The 17,821-nt window shown below is 37.4% G+C and overlaps 1 protein-coding gene across 1 annotated transcript in view; it reads right to left on the bottom strand.

The window, feature by feature from the left end:
* LOC144642900 (uncharacterized) overlaps nucleotides 1–9,662 on the bottom strand; it is a 28,457-nt gene extending 18,795 nt beyond the window's left edge. Inside the window, exons 1-5 of the mRNA XM_078502003.1 lie at nucleotides 9,538–9,662; nucleotides 8,848–8,981; nucleotides 7,681–7,852; nucleotides 5,836–5,951; nucleotides 4,155–4,302 (exon numbers count right to left, since the gene is read on the bottom strand). Coding sequence (XP_078358129.1) covers nucleotides 4,155–4,302; nucleotides 5,836–5,951; nucleotides 7,681–7,852; nucleotides 8,848–8,981; nucleotides 9,538–9,583 — 616 coding nt within the window. The 5' untranslated portion in view covers nucleotides 9,584–9,662. The remainder of the gene's footprint in view (nucleotides 1–4,154; nucleotides 4,303–5,835; nucleotides 5,952–7,680; nucleotides 7,853–8,847; nucleotides 8,982–9,537) is intronic.
* Between the last annotated feature and the right edge of the window lie 8,159 nt (nucleotides 9,663–17,821).

A 17,821-nucleotide genomic window follows, 5' to 3' on the forward strand; every position in this document is an offset into this window, starting at 1 on the left:
GGAATCAACGCACAATACGATACGATACGATACGATACGATACGATATGTCCGCGATACGTTATGATATGATATATGTTTATTGTTTTGAATTTTTATTCTGTTATACTTGCAGTTAGGTAGGTAGTCAGTTAGTTAATAATAGTTTTCAGAAAGTTTGGTGGAAATACCGTGTGAAAAAAATATATTCGCATCATGCGACTCAAATTGCTGTCATCTGTAACTGCAAAGCTGTTGTTTTAAGCTTTAAGCTTGAAAACTCAACAATAGCTAAGACACCCAACAAAGGGAATTTTTAGTTAGATGATGCACAGCATGAAAATTGGGATTTACGTGAAATTAAAGGTTGTTAAATCTGGTTTAAAGTTGGTTAATCAACTTTACACCATCAATTAAATGTTGTAAAAGGTGGTTAAACCAATCTTTACGCTACCATCTATAAAAGGGATTTAAAGTTGGTGTAAAGAAGTCCCATTACCCTGCCTTTAAACTTGAGTGTAATGCTGGCATAAAGGTCAGCTTTAAAAAAAAATGTAAAGTTAGCGTGAAGCTGATTAAATTCCAAATTTACGCCAGCTTTATTTGAGCTTTACACCACGGTAAAGTTTTGTTTTCATGCTGTGATGGCAGCAAGTAGGTACTTGTCTTTCAAGACATGGTAGTGCACGCGCAGGGAAACGGTGCAAATCATGTGTTAGTCAAGCCACTAAAAAGGGCGTCACACAAAACGTTTTTTTTTTTTTTTCTAGAACAGATTTTGATATTAATGCATGCACGCGTGAAAAATGCAAACAGAGGCGGATTTTGCGCTTGATGTTTTACGCCGCCGAGAAACCTTATTGTTACTTATTTTCGTGGGAAATTAAATCGGCTTTCAAACATTTCTGATATATAGCTGTTAAGAGTAACACCCTATCAATATATAGATGATATTACATGGTTGCTTGAAGATATGGAATTTGTCTTCCCGTGTTTAAATCAATATTTGAACACAAGGAGATAAATTTCATATCTCCAAGCAACCATGTAATATTCTGTTTATTATAAAAATCTACTAATAACGTTGTTTTGGGGGATTTTCCCGAAGATTTACGACCATTTTCTGAAGGTTTCCGAAGATTTTCAAAATGTTGTCCTAAGGTCGTACAAATGTTTCCGAACATTTTCCGAACTTTTCCGAAAATTGCCGAGGAAGATCCGAAGATTTTCGACTTAAAATTGATTAACTTTGGCTCATTCTTCACCGCGGTCAAACGTCTCAGACAGCTTTTCTTTCCATTTCGGCGTTTTTTGTTCATATTGAAGTGTTAGTATGAGCAAGGATAGATAAAAATAGTTGCTGAGTGTAAGCATAATCACATTTGCTCAGGTAAACGAGTGTTTTCACTTTTTAAATCTTTCGCATCCAAACCAAAGTGCTTTGACAAATGGCGCCGACATGTCCGCATATCGCTATTTTCAAACAAGTAGAACTTTTTTTTAGTAAAGCTCCAAAAAACTTAGTAAACCCTTAGGATACTGGTAATGTATCGAACTTTGAACTGTGAAAATTAAAACCTTATTTTTGCAGTACTTTTCTTATTTTTTGCATATTTCTGTCGTTTGACCGCGGTCGGGGCTCATTCAGCACTGAAATAGGAAAAACTTGTCAGAAAACGTTTCGAAATTCTCACGTGTGAGGATATGATTGTTCTCAGCGAGAGAAATTCCTGTTATTTCACTCTAGTTTTTATAATAATTTGCTTTATGATTATATTGATGGTCAGTGTATTTCCCGCGACCTTTAAAAGGGCTGGTGGTGCGTTTATTGTCACCAGGAGTGGCCGTTGGGAACAAGAGAGAACTTTGAAACTAACGGATCCGCAGCTGCAGGCCTAACAAATTCCATTCTTTAATATTTTCAAAACCACTGAGTCCACCCAAACAACAACAGACCATATTTTGTGCCCCCGTTATTGCTCCCGTCAGTGGACTAGAACTGAGAGAAACACTGTAAGAAATAGATACTTTTGAATAATAATTTCATTTCAGATATTTCACTTTGATGCCTTTTTTACCTCCCGCCCCCCTACCCTTGTCAATGTTGTATGAATTTCAGGATTACATTCAATTCCTTTAGCAACATATTTGAAGTTGGGAAAGGGGGGACGGGGAGGGGGTAGAATTAAAATTATATGTTTACTATTCCAATATAGTGCATGTCGTATGACGACAATTGCTATTTCTTGGAGAGCGTTCCAAAAATTATGATCTGAAGGGTACCATCAGAAAGAGCTCCGCGCGATTTGCAATTCAAACTTTTTTTTACGCATTAGTTTCTAGCGCAAGCTACTTCCAGTCCAATTCTGAGAATCGAACCAATACGACCTAATCAGGCTATATAACCGCTGCGACTGTTGGAGCAATTCAACAATGACATGGTAAAACACCTAGTCTCCCTCGCAGCCGTTTTTAGTGTCGTCACGCCACGATCCGGCTGCTCACATTCAAACAACATTCCTTTCCCTTTGCTTCTTATGTGACCAATCACAGCACAGGAGATTGTAATCAACATGTTTTTCCCGCTAATTCGGTTGTTGCAGAGAAGAACATTTCGACGCGTTTCGAAAACGTTGGCAATGTTTTTCAACGGAACCAAAAAGCGTTGCAATTCCATTTCAAAATAATTTTTCAAAACATTGTCAACGCGTTTTGAAACATTCGAAAAAAAAAAATTTGACAATGCATTTGATATTCAACGAAATCACCGAGCATTTAGAATCATTCACGGGACTGTTGTGCCAGCTTTTAAAATTCTCTACAGCGTATTTTGAACCCACTTGCATCATTAATTTAGGTTTGAATTTGGAGCAGAAACTAATCAAATACACAGAGTACTCCTGTAATTTTGCGGCGTTGAATGAAATCATGCTGTCTGCGTTTTAAATGACATTCGATCCCATGTATTTCGCACGCACGCAACAAGTTCTGATGATAAATAAATTTTATTCCGCGGCCACAACTCTCTATAACTGGTGCCGATTAAACCCTTCTGCGGTTAAGTTATCGCTTCGCTGACCGTTGCAATAAAACAGCATAAAAATGAAAGGCGCAATCTTTTATCTTTAAAAGTTTATTTAGCAACGGGTCAACATGCGGCGATACATTGTCTGGCGTGTCTGCTTCGTAAAATTTTCCTGAAAAGATCTGTAATCCGCTTAGTTTCATCCGGTTTACAAACGCAGAAGACTTAAAACCGAAGACCATACGTCTCATAAAAAGTTTTAAATGCCTTTGTCGCTTAAAAAAAGTTAAATTTGACTACTTTTAATTTGTGTTGGGATAAACTATATTTATCGCCAGTTCATCCAACAAGTCATGCACGGCGAAGTATGTGTTCGGGAGCGACAAATATTTTCGTAGTCTTGTCTCTTCTTCCTGAAGATTGCGGTTCTGGACATCTTTATTGAAACAGAGCGAAATATTTTCCAGTATTTTTAAGTTTTGCGGAAAATTCAGATCAAACTTTCGAACTGAAGCAGCCAACGTGTAAATTAAGAAACTTTTTTTTCCATTTCTAAAAGTTTACACAACGGATTAAATAACATTGCGAAGTCACAGCAAAAACTGTGATTAGAAATGTAGTCGAGGGAGAGAAGGATGTTTTTGTCAACCTACCTACGGGTTTCGGGTAAACGTTTCGTTCTTGGAATTTCTCGATCTTTAAAGATTCCTTTCAATTCAGTTTTAAGCTCTTGAAGATGATCAGAGGCCGTTATCAGAGGCTGCTATAAGCCGTCGATAGCACACTTTGCAATCTGACAACTCGCTGGTCGCTGAATAGCAGATCACATTCACATCCAGACATAAACAAATTAGAATAATCGCCGGAAAATCGAAATGGTTCTCGACGCATTTGTATTTAAGCTCGAAATTTGAAATGTATTGCTGCAACATCAAAAGCCTCTTCGACGTTTTGAACTGAGATCTCCAAGATAAAACACGCAAAGCGATTGGTTAGATTACTTTGGCGGGCACGGTTCACGAAATATATAAACCGAATGGTTATTGGTTGAAATGGTGGAAAGGAATGTTGTTCGAATGTGAGCAGCCGTTTGTGGGGAGGAATGTTGCGTGACGACACTAAAAACGGCTGCGAGGGAGATTATAAAACACCTGAATTCCCAGCATATCCACCGTCTCCACCAGCCCCTCCTTGTACACCCCTTGTTCCCGGAAGATGTGTTTTTTTGCAATCATAGGTTCTTCCGTATATGTTTTTCTTAGCATTATCGTTACAGTCTGCATTTGTCTTGTCCGGTCTCTGTTCAAAAAAAAGTAAAGAAAACATAAGGATCCCACCAACGTAGGAACACTCCGAAAAAATCATTAAAACTTAAGGAGAAAGAGAAAGAGCTCCATTTTTAAGAATTAGAGATAAGTAATTTTTAATTGCGGGCCCAAGAGAGGCCCGCATCCCTAATCTTGACAGTGACCAGCAGATTGCGTATCACGCGTGCGCACCACGTTTATAACTGGGCTACTCAAAAGCGGAAGTTGAAATTTCTTCTTCCACCAAGAACGATCAGAATGCGAATAATGTGTCAAACACAACAACGTGTTCCCCAACCGGAAGTTGACAATTTATTACAATAGAATCGCAGTAGTGCGTGAAATCGGAACCTCTGTCAATCGCCTCTGATCTATTAATAGATATATCACGATGAAGCTTGCTCATAATTGCCAAAGAACTGAGAAAATTGCATCAATGTTTACAATAGCAACGCGTTAAAATCGAGGATTTTTTGTTTCGAATTTAAAGAACCCCCCCCCCACCCCCCCGGGTTTTGTAGACTGAACGATCTGAATAATTACTTGTTACTTTGCTAATTTAACACAATGGAGGATCATTCACTTGTGTTCGGCGTTCGAACAAAATGGAAATATTGTCTGCTCAAAGCAAAGAAATCGTTGGAACAGACTTTAGAGCTTGTCGATCGAAGCTTGCTGGATTTTACGCGCACAGTTTCACGCCTAGGGAACGTTTTGCACTCGAGCAGAATGAAAATAACTGAAGTGTTTGGGGATAAGCTATCGAGCTATCGAGTTCGTAATGAGTTCTTGCACATGTGTGCCGAGCGTGTTCATTGTGTTCGCTGAGGGGTGATCGTAGTTTTCACAAGAAGGAAAGTACGGCTCTTTTAAGGCGTATAGCGCAGCGTAAAAATAAGTTTGTGTAATCTCGAATACACGGAAAATCGCTGTAATGTTGTTAAAACTGGCGCTTTTATCGCATAAAATATATTAAAATTACACGTTGTTTGACACTTCAGAAACAATTCGCTGTGAGTAATTTTCATTCACGTACTAATATTCTCGAAAATTGCAGCTACTTGTAACGCTTTCTAAAATATTGCCAATTTCGTGCTTGCAATATTTTTTTCCTTGGTTCATGTTTCTAGGCCAATCTCAAGTGTACAAACACACTCGAATTTCTCCACCGTGACTCCCCATGGCCCATATCTCTCCTTCCAAGCCCCTCACTGATAGCTCTTGCAGTCTATCTAGGCCAGCACTTTCTAACTTGTGGTTCCCACTAGTCTAACATATAGAAAAAGCTACTAAAGGAAGTCTCAAAGTACGAGTGTTTATTACGCCAGAATTTTTAGAATAACAATGAGTATTATGTGGACGTTCTTTATCTGCTGGCACTGATTTTAATTTTCAGTTGTATATAACCTTTCAGTTTTAGTGTAAATAAAAGACGGTCAGAAACCTTTCCTAGCAGGGCAGCAAATTGGTAGTTAAAAAGGACTCCCTTAAACCCATTTTTGTCAATTAATATCAAATTCCGTACCTTGTCCATGCTGTTATCACCTGGGTGACCGTTAGCGCCGCTCTGTCCCGGCTTTCCATTTCCACCACTTGGTATAATGTTCATGTATCCTGCTGCTGTGTCAGCAAATATTTTCACTTTTACGAACGAAGAAAAAAAAGCAATGTTAACAACAACAACAACAACAACAACAACAACAACAACAAACAAACAAACAAACAAACAACAGAAACAGAAATAAATCAATGATAAGTGTAATCCACTGAAGAAAACTGCTGCGATAAAACAATCAGCCTTCTCTCGAGTACAATGTGAGAATATTGTTGAAATGTTTCGGATTTTGATTATCTACACGAGATTTTCTAGATGAATACGTCAGTGAGAAGGTTTCTGACTGGGGCAATGACGTAATTCGGTTTGCGGAGTTCGCTTTGACGCAGCCACAGGCGTGCTAAATGTTACCCATACTTTCGGTTTAAAGCATCGGATTTACTTTCTAAGAACACTACCGGCCATTCAAAACTGGCGAATGCAATATCCTAATTGTTAATTTATGCCATAACGGTACACAAATGTAAACAGCTGGATAGGAAAATTCAAGTGCTTCCAGTTTGCCTGGTAGGCCTGAATCTTGGAAATCCAACCCGAGAGGCAAAACGCGAGTATGCCTTATCAATCACAGTGACAACGTCTCTCGTTGAGCATATCGTAACTCAAACATTCCAGCTTCAGGAGGATTCCCGTATTGAGTCGGCACAACAGACAGTCAAGAGCGAAAGAGCGGTTGAGCTCAAGGACACGGTAGAGATGATCAGGAAGCGGGCACTATCAAAGACCAAGCGAGTACTAGAAAATGTAGCAGAGAAAGGGTCGTCAGTGTGGCTGACATTGCTTCCTCTCCCAGAAATGGGACAAAATCTGAATAAACGGGAGTTCCGTGATGCTATTATACTACGCTATGACTGGCCAGTTGTTGAAACTCCCTCAACGTGTGCATACGGGGGCTTCTTTTCTGTAGACCACACCATGATCTGCAAACGAGGCAGATTTGTTATCCAACGGCATAATGAGCAGAGAGACCTGTAAACTCCTGCGTACAGTATGTAGCGTTGTTTAAGCCGAGTAGAGGTGCTACGAAGCACAAGACGCAAGCTGAGGTTGAGTATTCATGCACGTGGCTTCTGGGAGCCCCAACGATCGGCATTCTTTGATGTCAGGGTTTGCCACCAAATGCCAAATCGTATAAGAACTTAGAGCCACAGAAGATCTACCGAATGCATAATAATGAGAAGAAGCGCCAACACTCAGGGAGAATTCTCGACATAGAACTCGGAAAATTTACGCTTCTAGTATTTGCCACAACTGGCGGAATGGGCCAAGAATTCTTGAGATATCACAGTCGCCTAGAGGAGCTTATAGCTTTAAAGAAGGGGAAAGTATACTAAGACAATCTCCTGGATCAGAGCAAAGACGTAGTACGTTTGTACTATTGAGATCCGCCCTCCTCTGTCTGCGAGGTTCCAAAACAATCAGGAGAATCCCCTGTGACGCCAGGAATGCGCAGTTTGATGTCCAAATTGCACTGGGAGCTATTTATTAGATGCTTTTTAATAGAAATTTTTTGGGCTCGAATTTTAATACTAGAATTTTAGATTAGTACGTTAATGAACTTCAGATTTTGTGAATTGAAATATGTAAGTATGCTTGTAAAACAGAATGAGTTTCAATTATTATTATTATTATTATTATTATTATTATTATTATTATTATTATTATTATTATTATTATTATTATTATTATTATTTGCGTTGACTTTTTACGTATGGTTTCCATATATATTAATTACCAATAGCACCCTGTAATTACCTGTTGGTCCATGCACGCCATGCTTTCCGTCATCTCCATCTGTCCCAGGAGGCAGTATCGGGAGATCTTGTGACAAACTTGGTGCTCTGACATCTAATCGACTATCTTTCACAAAGGACACTTTACGACTGTACGTTGTCAACTTTTTAATGCCGCGCATTTTGATGTCGCCCTGATGTGTGATAATTATATAAGTAAATAAATGCATCCGTGTTTTATATATCTTAAAACCTTGTAATTGCACAGGACCTTTGGACGAAAAATGTTATGCGATTAGTCATAACTTAAAACGTGAAAATATCGTTCGTCTTTTTTCAGCCTCTCGGGGCACTGCGGGCATGCTTCAGCTAGTACTGTGCCTTATATATACCTAATTGAAGAAACGTTGACCTGTGAAATGTATAAACCATGAACGATAAGACCGAATGGGATTCTGGGTAACAAACATTAGTAAGCTTAGTGACAAGCTTTGTAATATTCCATTTATTTAAAATCAAGATATTTTCTTCTTTGAGAGCTTTTAGAGCATGATTTATACAAACATTCTTATTGTGATGTTCATTCTGTCACAGAGGGCAATTTGGGTCACATCGTTTATGGTTTATGCTTTTCATGGGTCAACATTTCTTTAATCAGGTATATATGCTACTATGGAAAGGATAAAACTAAACCTAAGATAATGCAAGTTTGTTCAAATTAAAGATTTTCATTTGACGCTACTGTTTGATTGGGAAACGGTTAAGGTGAAAAAAAAAAACGAACTTTGTCATTGCTCGGTTTGTAGAGTACCATTTCTTTTTCAAACAGAATTACTATTTAGTCAAATATGTTATTTTTAAATTGCAACGACGTATTTCAACAACAAGGCGCATTTAAACCCAAGTCTGCGTTGCAGGCGACGGTTAGAGTTTTCGTGAGCCAATGAGTAAATTACAAAAAAAAAAAACAACGTTAGAACAAATGGTAACTAGGTATATGAATGGGAAGGTGAATAAGGTTGGCAGATATTTAAACAGTGAGAGCAAAGAAATAAACCTTTGAGTTTTTTTTCTTTCCAAATTCATAGGCATGTTATCAGATGACACTTCACACACAAAGCTTATACAGTAGTATACTATAGTTGGTAACGTAAAGGTAGTTTGAATTCGAGTAGTTTAAGCAACATACCCTAACGTATACAGTATCTGCCAGGACTTCAAGCTCTATGCTATTTGGCCTTTCTTGGGTATCTTCAAAGTTAACATTTTTCTGTGTTCTGAGATGCTCTTGCACAAAATCCATATGGACGTTTCGGCCAATAACTTGATAACGATCTGTTGGCATGGAGTAGCGAAATACATAACATTATTTACAAAAGTATGTTCATAAAATTCCCTTTTACCGTTATAATCATCATCATCATCATCATCATCATCATCATTATTATTTTAATGGTTCTGTGGTGTATTGTAGTATTGTATCACTAACCTTATCACTGCAGATAATATTAAAGTCGATTATATTAACCATTTCCACCTAATGTTGATGTCATATCTATCTTTTAACTTCATCACCTTAAATTTCTGTTTAACAGTTATCAAGGAACGCGTATAGCGACGTCTTGCATTTATTTTAAAAACAAACACACAAAAAAACAGCGCCAAAAAAAGAAAACAAGAGGTTGTAAACTTGTGTACTGTAACTTCTGACGTGCTCCCCAGAGAGAAAATGGCTGTATACTGGTTCTCAGCAGTTCTTTTCGCTCACTTTTGGTTTTGGGTGTCTCAAACTGTGATTGACTCCGATGGCACGGTGGGCACGCGGAGGCAATATTCGCCTTTAAACAGAAATCAACAAATGGTTCATAGGCTAAGCGACACCAATCCTCATCTGAGAGGACGCAGCCGAAAAATTCCGCCCTCATGGAGATGTGATTGTTCCATTCTATTGGCTTTATCTGCACATATCGAGCAGTAATTGGTTGCAAAAGGACATGGTCCACAACGTCGTTTCGATTGGCGTTTCCAATAAATACCTGTAAGTAGAAAAAAGTACAGAGGTTTCATTATAATGTAAAATACAATAACAAACCCATATTATTCCACCTTGGCAAAAAGAACACTAGCAAGTCACGACGTTTCGCTATAAAAGGAGGTTAGCTACCCATTCCCACCCGAATGTCTTAATCAAGCACAAAAACGAAACAAGGAAAATAGTGGGAATTGAAATTTTTGAACTGCTTTCGGAATTTTCCGAGATTGAGAAACTATAATTAAAATCAACGTTTCCACTGTGCAAAAAGCTTATTCATAGAAGGATTGGTTTCCAAAAAGTGACGGTCAGAAACCTATCTTAGCAAGAAGTGGGCAGTTAGGAAGGATCCCCCCTCCCTTAGTCTCCAACCTATAGGTGACGTTATCACATATTTCTGTGTAATGGATAATTTCACGTTCTATTTACATATCTCTCTGGAAGACTAAGGCGATAGCCATTCTGAACACATTTCCAGGTACCAGGGACGGTAGAAGATGTTGGAAACTTATTTAGTTTTGCATCACTAAAATGTGGATATAGATGATATCTGTTGTAAAAAAAAGCATCAATGGTTTTTTGACATTGTATAATTTGCTTGGCTTTCATGTCTCCTTCGCCAACTAATCTCTGTAAGGTTATGCAGACGGAATATCTTTCGGAATATATTTCTTCAGTGTCAAGACGGAAGTCTTATAAACATACATAAAAGTCTATATGACAACATATTGTCTGGTACCTTATCAACGCCATTCTCTTGGTATGTTTAATGTTTAATGTTCTTCATTATTTTTTTGGAAATCATCTTCTTTCAAAGCAAACATGCAGAAAGTAGTTTTGGTGAATTCAATTGTGTTGGCCCCAAATCGTTAACTATCTCGGAATTTGGTGTAATAGTGGAGGTTTCTCGAGTAGGTAAGTTGTCCCTTACAGAGCGTCAGTACATGCGTAGCACTAATGTTGATATTCGTCCTTGTAAACAGGGCCATAGTACAATATAAAATTATCACTGCATTATATTCCATTCCAGATATTTATTACACAAGACATAAAAACGTTACCTTCCCCGAAGGTGACAACTGAAGGCGTTTCGTACCATTTCATTGGAACGTATTTGATGTCTCTAGTGAAAGACTCATCTCCTTCTCGCAAAAGCACGCATCCATCTTTTATTTAAAAAAAGAAAAACAAGGATTGATAAACAAAAAATATATAACGTTGCTTAATAACCTACTACAATCAGTAGAGTATAAACAACGCGAGAAACAATTACAAATATCTCACGATATTGTATTGTCAGTTGTTTTGTTCAATTAGTTATTAAGTTGCCAGGGAATCATAAATACGCTCGTCTAATTGTTTGGTTTTGTGCGGCCCAAAATCATTTGGATAATACCACTCTTAACTTCCCCCTAGAGAGTTAGTATGGATCCGCCCTACCAACACCGCTGATATTTCCGTTCTGTTAACGAATAGAGGAATTATTTTACACTGTACAGAAAGCCTCTTTAAGTTGACAAAATTTAAGTTTAACTGCAAAAAAATGATGTGATATGACATCATTGGAGCCGCCATCTTAGATTTGCGAGCCTGGATCTCGCCATTTTCTTAGAAAACAAGAGATTAACGAAAATTGATACAAAATCGAACCAGAATGCTTACGGAATGTAAAATTAAACAAATCGTCCCATGTCGTTCAAAAAGTAAGGTTCTCATTATATTGTTGACATATCAAAATTTCCGCAATGAATGAATAAACAGCTCTTTAAGGTTACTGTAGACTTTCAGGGATGTCTTCCGGAAAATCGTTCATACGCGCGTTTCTTTTTACAAAACCTTGAAAAAGTATATATCACTGTAAAGCTAATAGAATGTAGAATCTAAAGAAATAATTATTTTAAAGATTAGGTCTAATGATAAGCTCGCGCAAGCCTTAAACCGAAACACTGTCGATGTTTGCTAAATTGAATTACCTGCTTTCGTGTTGACATGTACGACCAAACAAACTGCACAGTATCAATCAGCGGTCAATGGACTACAAAAGTGTGTGAGGCTTTTTGGATATTCCTATTGGTTGCTGAGAAAATCTATTGTCCACTCGGCGAATAGAGTATTTGCCGATCTTCGTCACGTAAGAAGGCATAAAACGCGGATTATTTGAAATATTAAAAAAGCCTCACACACTTTGGCGCGATAACAACCGAGGAACATTTTGGCCAAGTTTCGTAAGAATCCGTCTAATCTACATACCCTATTAATTCGTTGAAGTAGTGGAATCATCGCAAAAATAAAAGCCCGGCGAGTTTTTTGCTCCTAAAGGTTTGCAAGTTTATCACACCTCATCAAAAGTGGTCGTCAACGCGGTCATGCCGCCGACCAATGAAACACAAGCTTGCATCCCCCAGAGACTCCTCACCAAAATAGTCCATTGAAATTCACTGAAAACATCATTTCGCAATCAAATCACGGTAAAAATGATTGTATGGCTCAAGGGGAGAAAAAACTTTCCAGAACCGTAAATTTGGCCCTAATCTTTGGGGTACTACTAGCAGCTAGTAATGTGGAAAGTAAGGACAACCAGAATGGATTCTAACACGGGAAAACAAAACGAAAATGAAGCGCTAGCAAGCGAGAAAGGACGGGAAACCAGCGGCGAAAATTGCTGACCGGCGATCCTAAATTAAGTGCCGTAGCGGGGATGAATTCGCTCGGGAAAGCTTTTCCTTGAGTGCATGTTATTGTTTGATTTGTTCTTGAGCTCCAACTGAACATCAAATTGATTCTGGCTTTCCTCTAGCTAGTCTCCCCCTTTTATTCTCGGTTTCTTCAACCAGGTTTTCTTACGATGTTTCGTCCAAGATGTGTTCTCTCTTTTCAAAGAACTCATATAAATTTTTTTCAGACTTTTGCATAAAAATTCACTGATCCTTACGGCCTAGCCCACACTAAACAGCACAGCTCTCTCGATGTAAACAAAACATTCAAATCTGCGTAACTCGAGTCGCCGGATGAAGTTTACCGCGAAAAATGTACGGAGCGCCCGATGTTTTATTAGGATTCTAACACCTTTAGCTATTTATTAACTCTTCTGAAAATAAGTTTTTCCTCGATATCTCACGATCATTTAACAATTTTACATTACTTTTTTCACCAAACTATAAATCAGTGTTTTAGCTTCTGAATGAGCAAAGAAAATTTTTTTCGCAACCCGTAAAGTTTTAGCACCATAGAGTTCATCCTCGTTTTAAAATACACAAAGAAAAATAGCACCCCCCCCCCCCCCCCCCTGCAACACAATGTCAGTGTTTCACATTTCATATGACCTGCATATGTTCAAATCGATTATTGTGGTTGAATTAACCTTTTTTCCCTTTTTTAAAGATATTTAATGCATTCACACAAAACAGTACAGTACACTACTTACAAAAAACTAGGTAGACGTTTACAAAAGTAAATACAATCAATAATAATTACAAGTACAACTGCAACTAGCACTATAATTTAAATTATTAGACATTAGAATTACTTTGAAACATGTGATTGGTCGATAGCATTCAGTCAATATACAGTAGCATGTGAACGCACTCCCTGCGGCGATTGTTGAGTCTGACTCTTGCGTGTTTCCAGTCTGGGCTGCGCGATTACCTAGGTAGCGATTAGAAAGTACGTGCGGCGTGTTTGCTCATTCATTTTTATTTATTTAGTTGTTTACCCATAGAATTTTAGAATTTTTAAAATTTTTAGAATTTTTTTACATTTAGAATTTTTCAGTTATTATATATGTACACATTGTATTTTACTTATTCTTAATCACTGTAATTATGTTAAGACCTTGGTGTGATATCCGAATGAACTTTTACCGACGTAATAAAATGTAGATGTAGATGAACTTGACATGATAACCCAATATCTGCAGCAGATATTGGGTTATCATGTCGAGTTCAAAGTCCGCCTAGTTTCCAAGCCCCTCGTCCGTGTAATGCTGTCAAACTTTTGAAAATATGGCTGAGCGATTCGCCTCCATTTCCGAAGAGGAATTGAAAGTTTTGATCGAGAATAAAGTTTCTAAAAACACCAAGAGAACAACAAAAACAACTGTTAAAATTCTTAATGATGATTTGAGGGAGAAGAACCTCGAGGAACCACAAGATAAAACCACTTTGGCCAATGTTCTGACGAAGTTTTACGCCGGCGCTAGAAAAAGTGATGGCAAATTGTTTGAAAACGTATAATAAAACAATTATTGAATTCGGTTGTCGCATGATATCGTGAATTATCAAAACCTCGGGCTTCGGCAGATAACACGGACACGAGGTTCTGATAATTCACGATATCATGCTCAACCTCATCCAATAATTGCTTAATATATTTTTTCTTCTAGTTTGTTTCGACGTGAAGACATTGAGCTTTCTTAAAAAAGATGTAATTAACTAGACCTTTTTTTACTCAATTTAACATGTACTCTTTGTTTGACAAAAGTCATCTTAACAGTTGCTAAGTCGCCGACAGTCACCCGAATGTAGTTGATGAACATGTAGTTTTAACTTTTTTAGACTTTGTAAACACCTCGCACCCACTTCTTAAAATTAACTTAAAATTACGATAAAGCTAAAAAAATGAAGTAAATGAACTTGTGAGCCATCTGAAAATTGACTTAATGAGATCTGTCATAATTTGTTATCGCTTGCTGCCTGATATATGCACGGAAATTTGGTTTTCCATTCTGTAAAAGCGTTCTCAAAGTTTGTTTTCCAGGTTTTGATCCAGTTGGCTCGACTGTGAAGGTTTTGGTCAATATTTTGTAATAATGTTAACATCTCATCTCTGCTAAATCTACAGGAGAACTACCAGGAGACAAGGATACCGTAAAGTCGTTTAACCGCTCCTGTAAAGGTGCTTCGTAGTCTCTTGCTCTTAAAAAAAAAATCGTATGGAATAGCGGCCATATTTTGAAAATATTGAAGGTTATTTATCTTTGTTGAATTTATGCGAATGTTAGGAAATTTCCATCAGCGTTTAGGGTATCGTGTACAAATAGGATGTTCCGCTTAAACCAATATTTCCAAAATAGTAATTTTTGTCGATGGTTAATGCCTCGTTATTCCAGAGCAAAAATTCACCATATGAAAACATTTAAGTCTTATGTTAAAACTTTTGAAAATATTGTAAAAGCTCCCTATAGAAGGTTGGTAAACAACTGTTTATAAGTGCAGAATTTTAGTTGCATTTTAGAAGAATTCGCAAGCCACCATATGTACGTGTGGAAAAGTAATAATTTGGAGTAGCTTTTCATGCGCGATTTCAGTTGCTTAGAAGTCTGCTTATCCAGGCTAGTCGCAACGATTTGAACACTACGGAAAAGTCTCTTTGCCTCTATATGCCTCTATAATCTGGGTTTTGGCGTATTTTAAGCGCCAAGAACTCCACTGCGAGAACAAAGAAGGAGGGAATGGGCGGACATCCTTACCGGACCTTCTCTTGGTACTTCGAAATAGCTGGTCAAATATCCGCCGATCATGACAGAGCTTTGCACGCCATTGCAAAGAATAATAAACCATTTTTTTATAAAATTGTTTCCGAAGTTATTATATTTCTAAGGTCTTTGACATGAAGCTCCATACCAAGGTATCGAATGCCTTTTAAAGTATCCAAAGTATCGCCAGAGTTATCGTTCCATTAAAGCAAAGCAAAATTATTTCGCAATGTGTTGAAAGCCCTTAGCCTACTCTACAAGATGGCATAATCTTTGTTGGCCGTGACGTCATTACAGCCGCCATCTTGGATCCGCAATCTTTGATTTTACCATTTTCTTAGAAGGTTAGACAAAATCGTGCTAGAATGCTTATGGAATTTAAAAATAGCCAAATCAAACAAATGAAAAAGAAAGAAAAAAGTTTAAAAAACCATGACAAGTCATATATCATATATCATGGTTGACATATCAAAATTTTCGCAAATGTCAGCATTGTAGATTTAATCCCCTTTTTTAAAATTCTGACAAAACCTCACGGGGAGTGGGAACCACCCCCCCCCCCCCCCACCACCACCACTACCACCACCCCCTTGTACGTCCGAGGATAAATGTTTTGTTTTGACATGGAGTTGTTTAACCATCACAAATAGAGTGAAATTTACAAGAACTCTTTCTCCATTTTTGAACATGAACCTTTTGTTCAAAAACAGTCATCTGAACAATAAGTCGTTGACAGTCACCCGGTAGTCACCTGTTGGGAATGTTTCTGTTATACATGTATATTTAACTGATTTAGACTGGAAACACCACGTCCCAGTTTTGTAAATAAAATTTTACTTTAACGTTTAAATGAAGTAAAGCTGAACATAAAATCGAAGTAAATTAATCTTGTGAAGCATGTGAAAATTGACCGACATCTATATTATAGGTCGCACAGTAAACAAAATTAGCAGGAGATGTCTTGCTAAAGTTATAAAATACAATATCGTGATCAAGTTGTCCATTGTTAGAATCCTTTTTTGTGTAATACTTTATACACTTTATTATAGGGAGGGAACGGTTGTTTTTATTAAGGTATATAAATTACAAGCACTTGTAATTACCCAACGAATAATAGGTGTCCTGAAAAAGGACGCACTCGTTATTACAAAAATGACACTTCTCGAAATCGCCTTTTTAAACAAAGAAATAACACTTTTTGTGGCGATATCATGAATAAATCTCTGAAAAGGAGATGTTACTTGGAACCTTGTAAAAGTGAAAGAATGTCGCCCAAATGTTTTAGCATTCTTTATCTCGACTCACTTCGCTGAGTAGTGCATCGTACTATTTTGTGTCGTCCCAACCCACTCGACTAAGATTATCTGATATGTCTTTATTAATAATCTTGATTAGTCCTCCATATACTAAACTGAACCCACCTTGTCCGTGTCCCAAATCCAACACTGTAAAAACAAGAAATGTTGATAGGATTTGGAAAGGATTCATTGCCTTCCAAGGCAATAGTATTCTATGATAAAGCCAAGCGTCAAAATGGAAATAGTGTGTGTGAAACAACGATCGCAACGGTCTTTCCCGTCAGGTGAAAGAATAGTGAATAAGTATTCACGACACAGTGTTCAAAATATATTTCCGTCAGAATTATCTTAATATGAAAATGAGGTCAAGGTATTTCTTGAAGTCTTGCTGGTACCAGTGCGCTTTTCAATCCAGTTTTATTTTTCGATGTTACAACGATGTTTTGCACCGTTCAAAATAAAAATTAAAATACCAAACCCTTAACGAAACAAACTGACGTAAATTCACGTATAAAAAAGACATTGAAAACAATATATTCGAATACAGTGAGGGAAGCATTTTTACACAAAATCAGCAGGAGAGCTCCACCTCATGAGATCAATTATTGTGGCGGGATTATCTCTTCGCAAACCAACAGTTTTAATTGTCTAGTAGCAAATTTAAAGTCTTGATAGTAACATTTTACCTAACTTCCCATTTTATCATTGTATATCGTTTGATCAATAACGAACATAGGACTTCTAAAAAGCCGGGAAACTTGACATTAATCTGTAAGACACAGAGCTGTTTCTTTTTTCACGCAATTTCTAGTTTCGCGGTTTCAAGAATATCGCCATGTGGTCGATTGTATTCTATTTCAGCGTATCTTCTCACGGAATTTTAAGTTTCTAAATTTTCATTATAGGCGTTTGAGATTTTCCTGGCAACATCGAGCCGGCACTTTTCTATCAGTCTTACATCATCGATCATATTTATCAACGAAAGCCTGAGGTACAAATCAACTTTGGTAAGTTATACGAGCCGACATTAATAGTTGCTAGATCGATAGTAATTTCTACACGCGGGAATAAAAAAAAATAAATTTATGTGGTGTTGCCCTTTCAAGATTAGACCGTTATATATTTCTTGAATTGAGTGTTACGCATCTGAAATACGTCTTCTTTCAGCTTTCCTTGTATTATATTCGTGGCTATATAGCAGTTTGAACCCTAAAAGCGAAGTCTATGAATGCACATTGAAGAAAAACAGATTTGGTATTTAATTTTCGTCTTTCTATCATCGTTACCGATTTAATTTATTCTGGCGGGAAATACTAGGTATTATACGGAAACTGGTAAGTTGTAATAAAACATGTTTATG

Source organism: Oculina patagonica, chromosome 2, assembly GCF_052425735.1.
Source record: "Oculina patagonica isolate OP01 chromosome 2, crgOcupat, whole genome shotgun sequence".
Lineage (NCBI taxonomy): Eukaryota > Metazoa > Cnidaria > Anthozoa > Scleractinia > Oculinidae > Oculina > Oculina patagonica.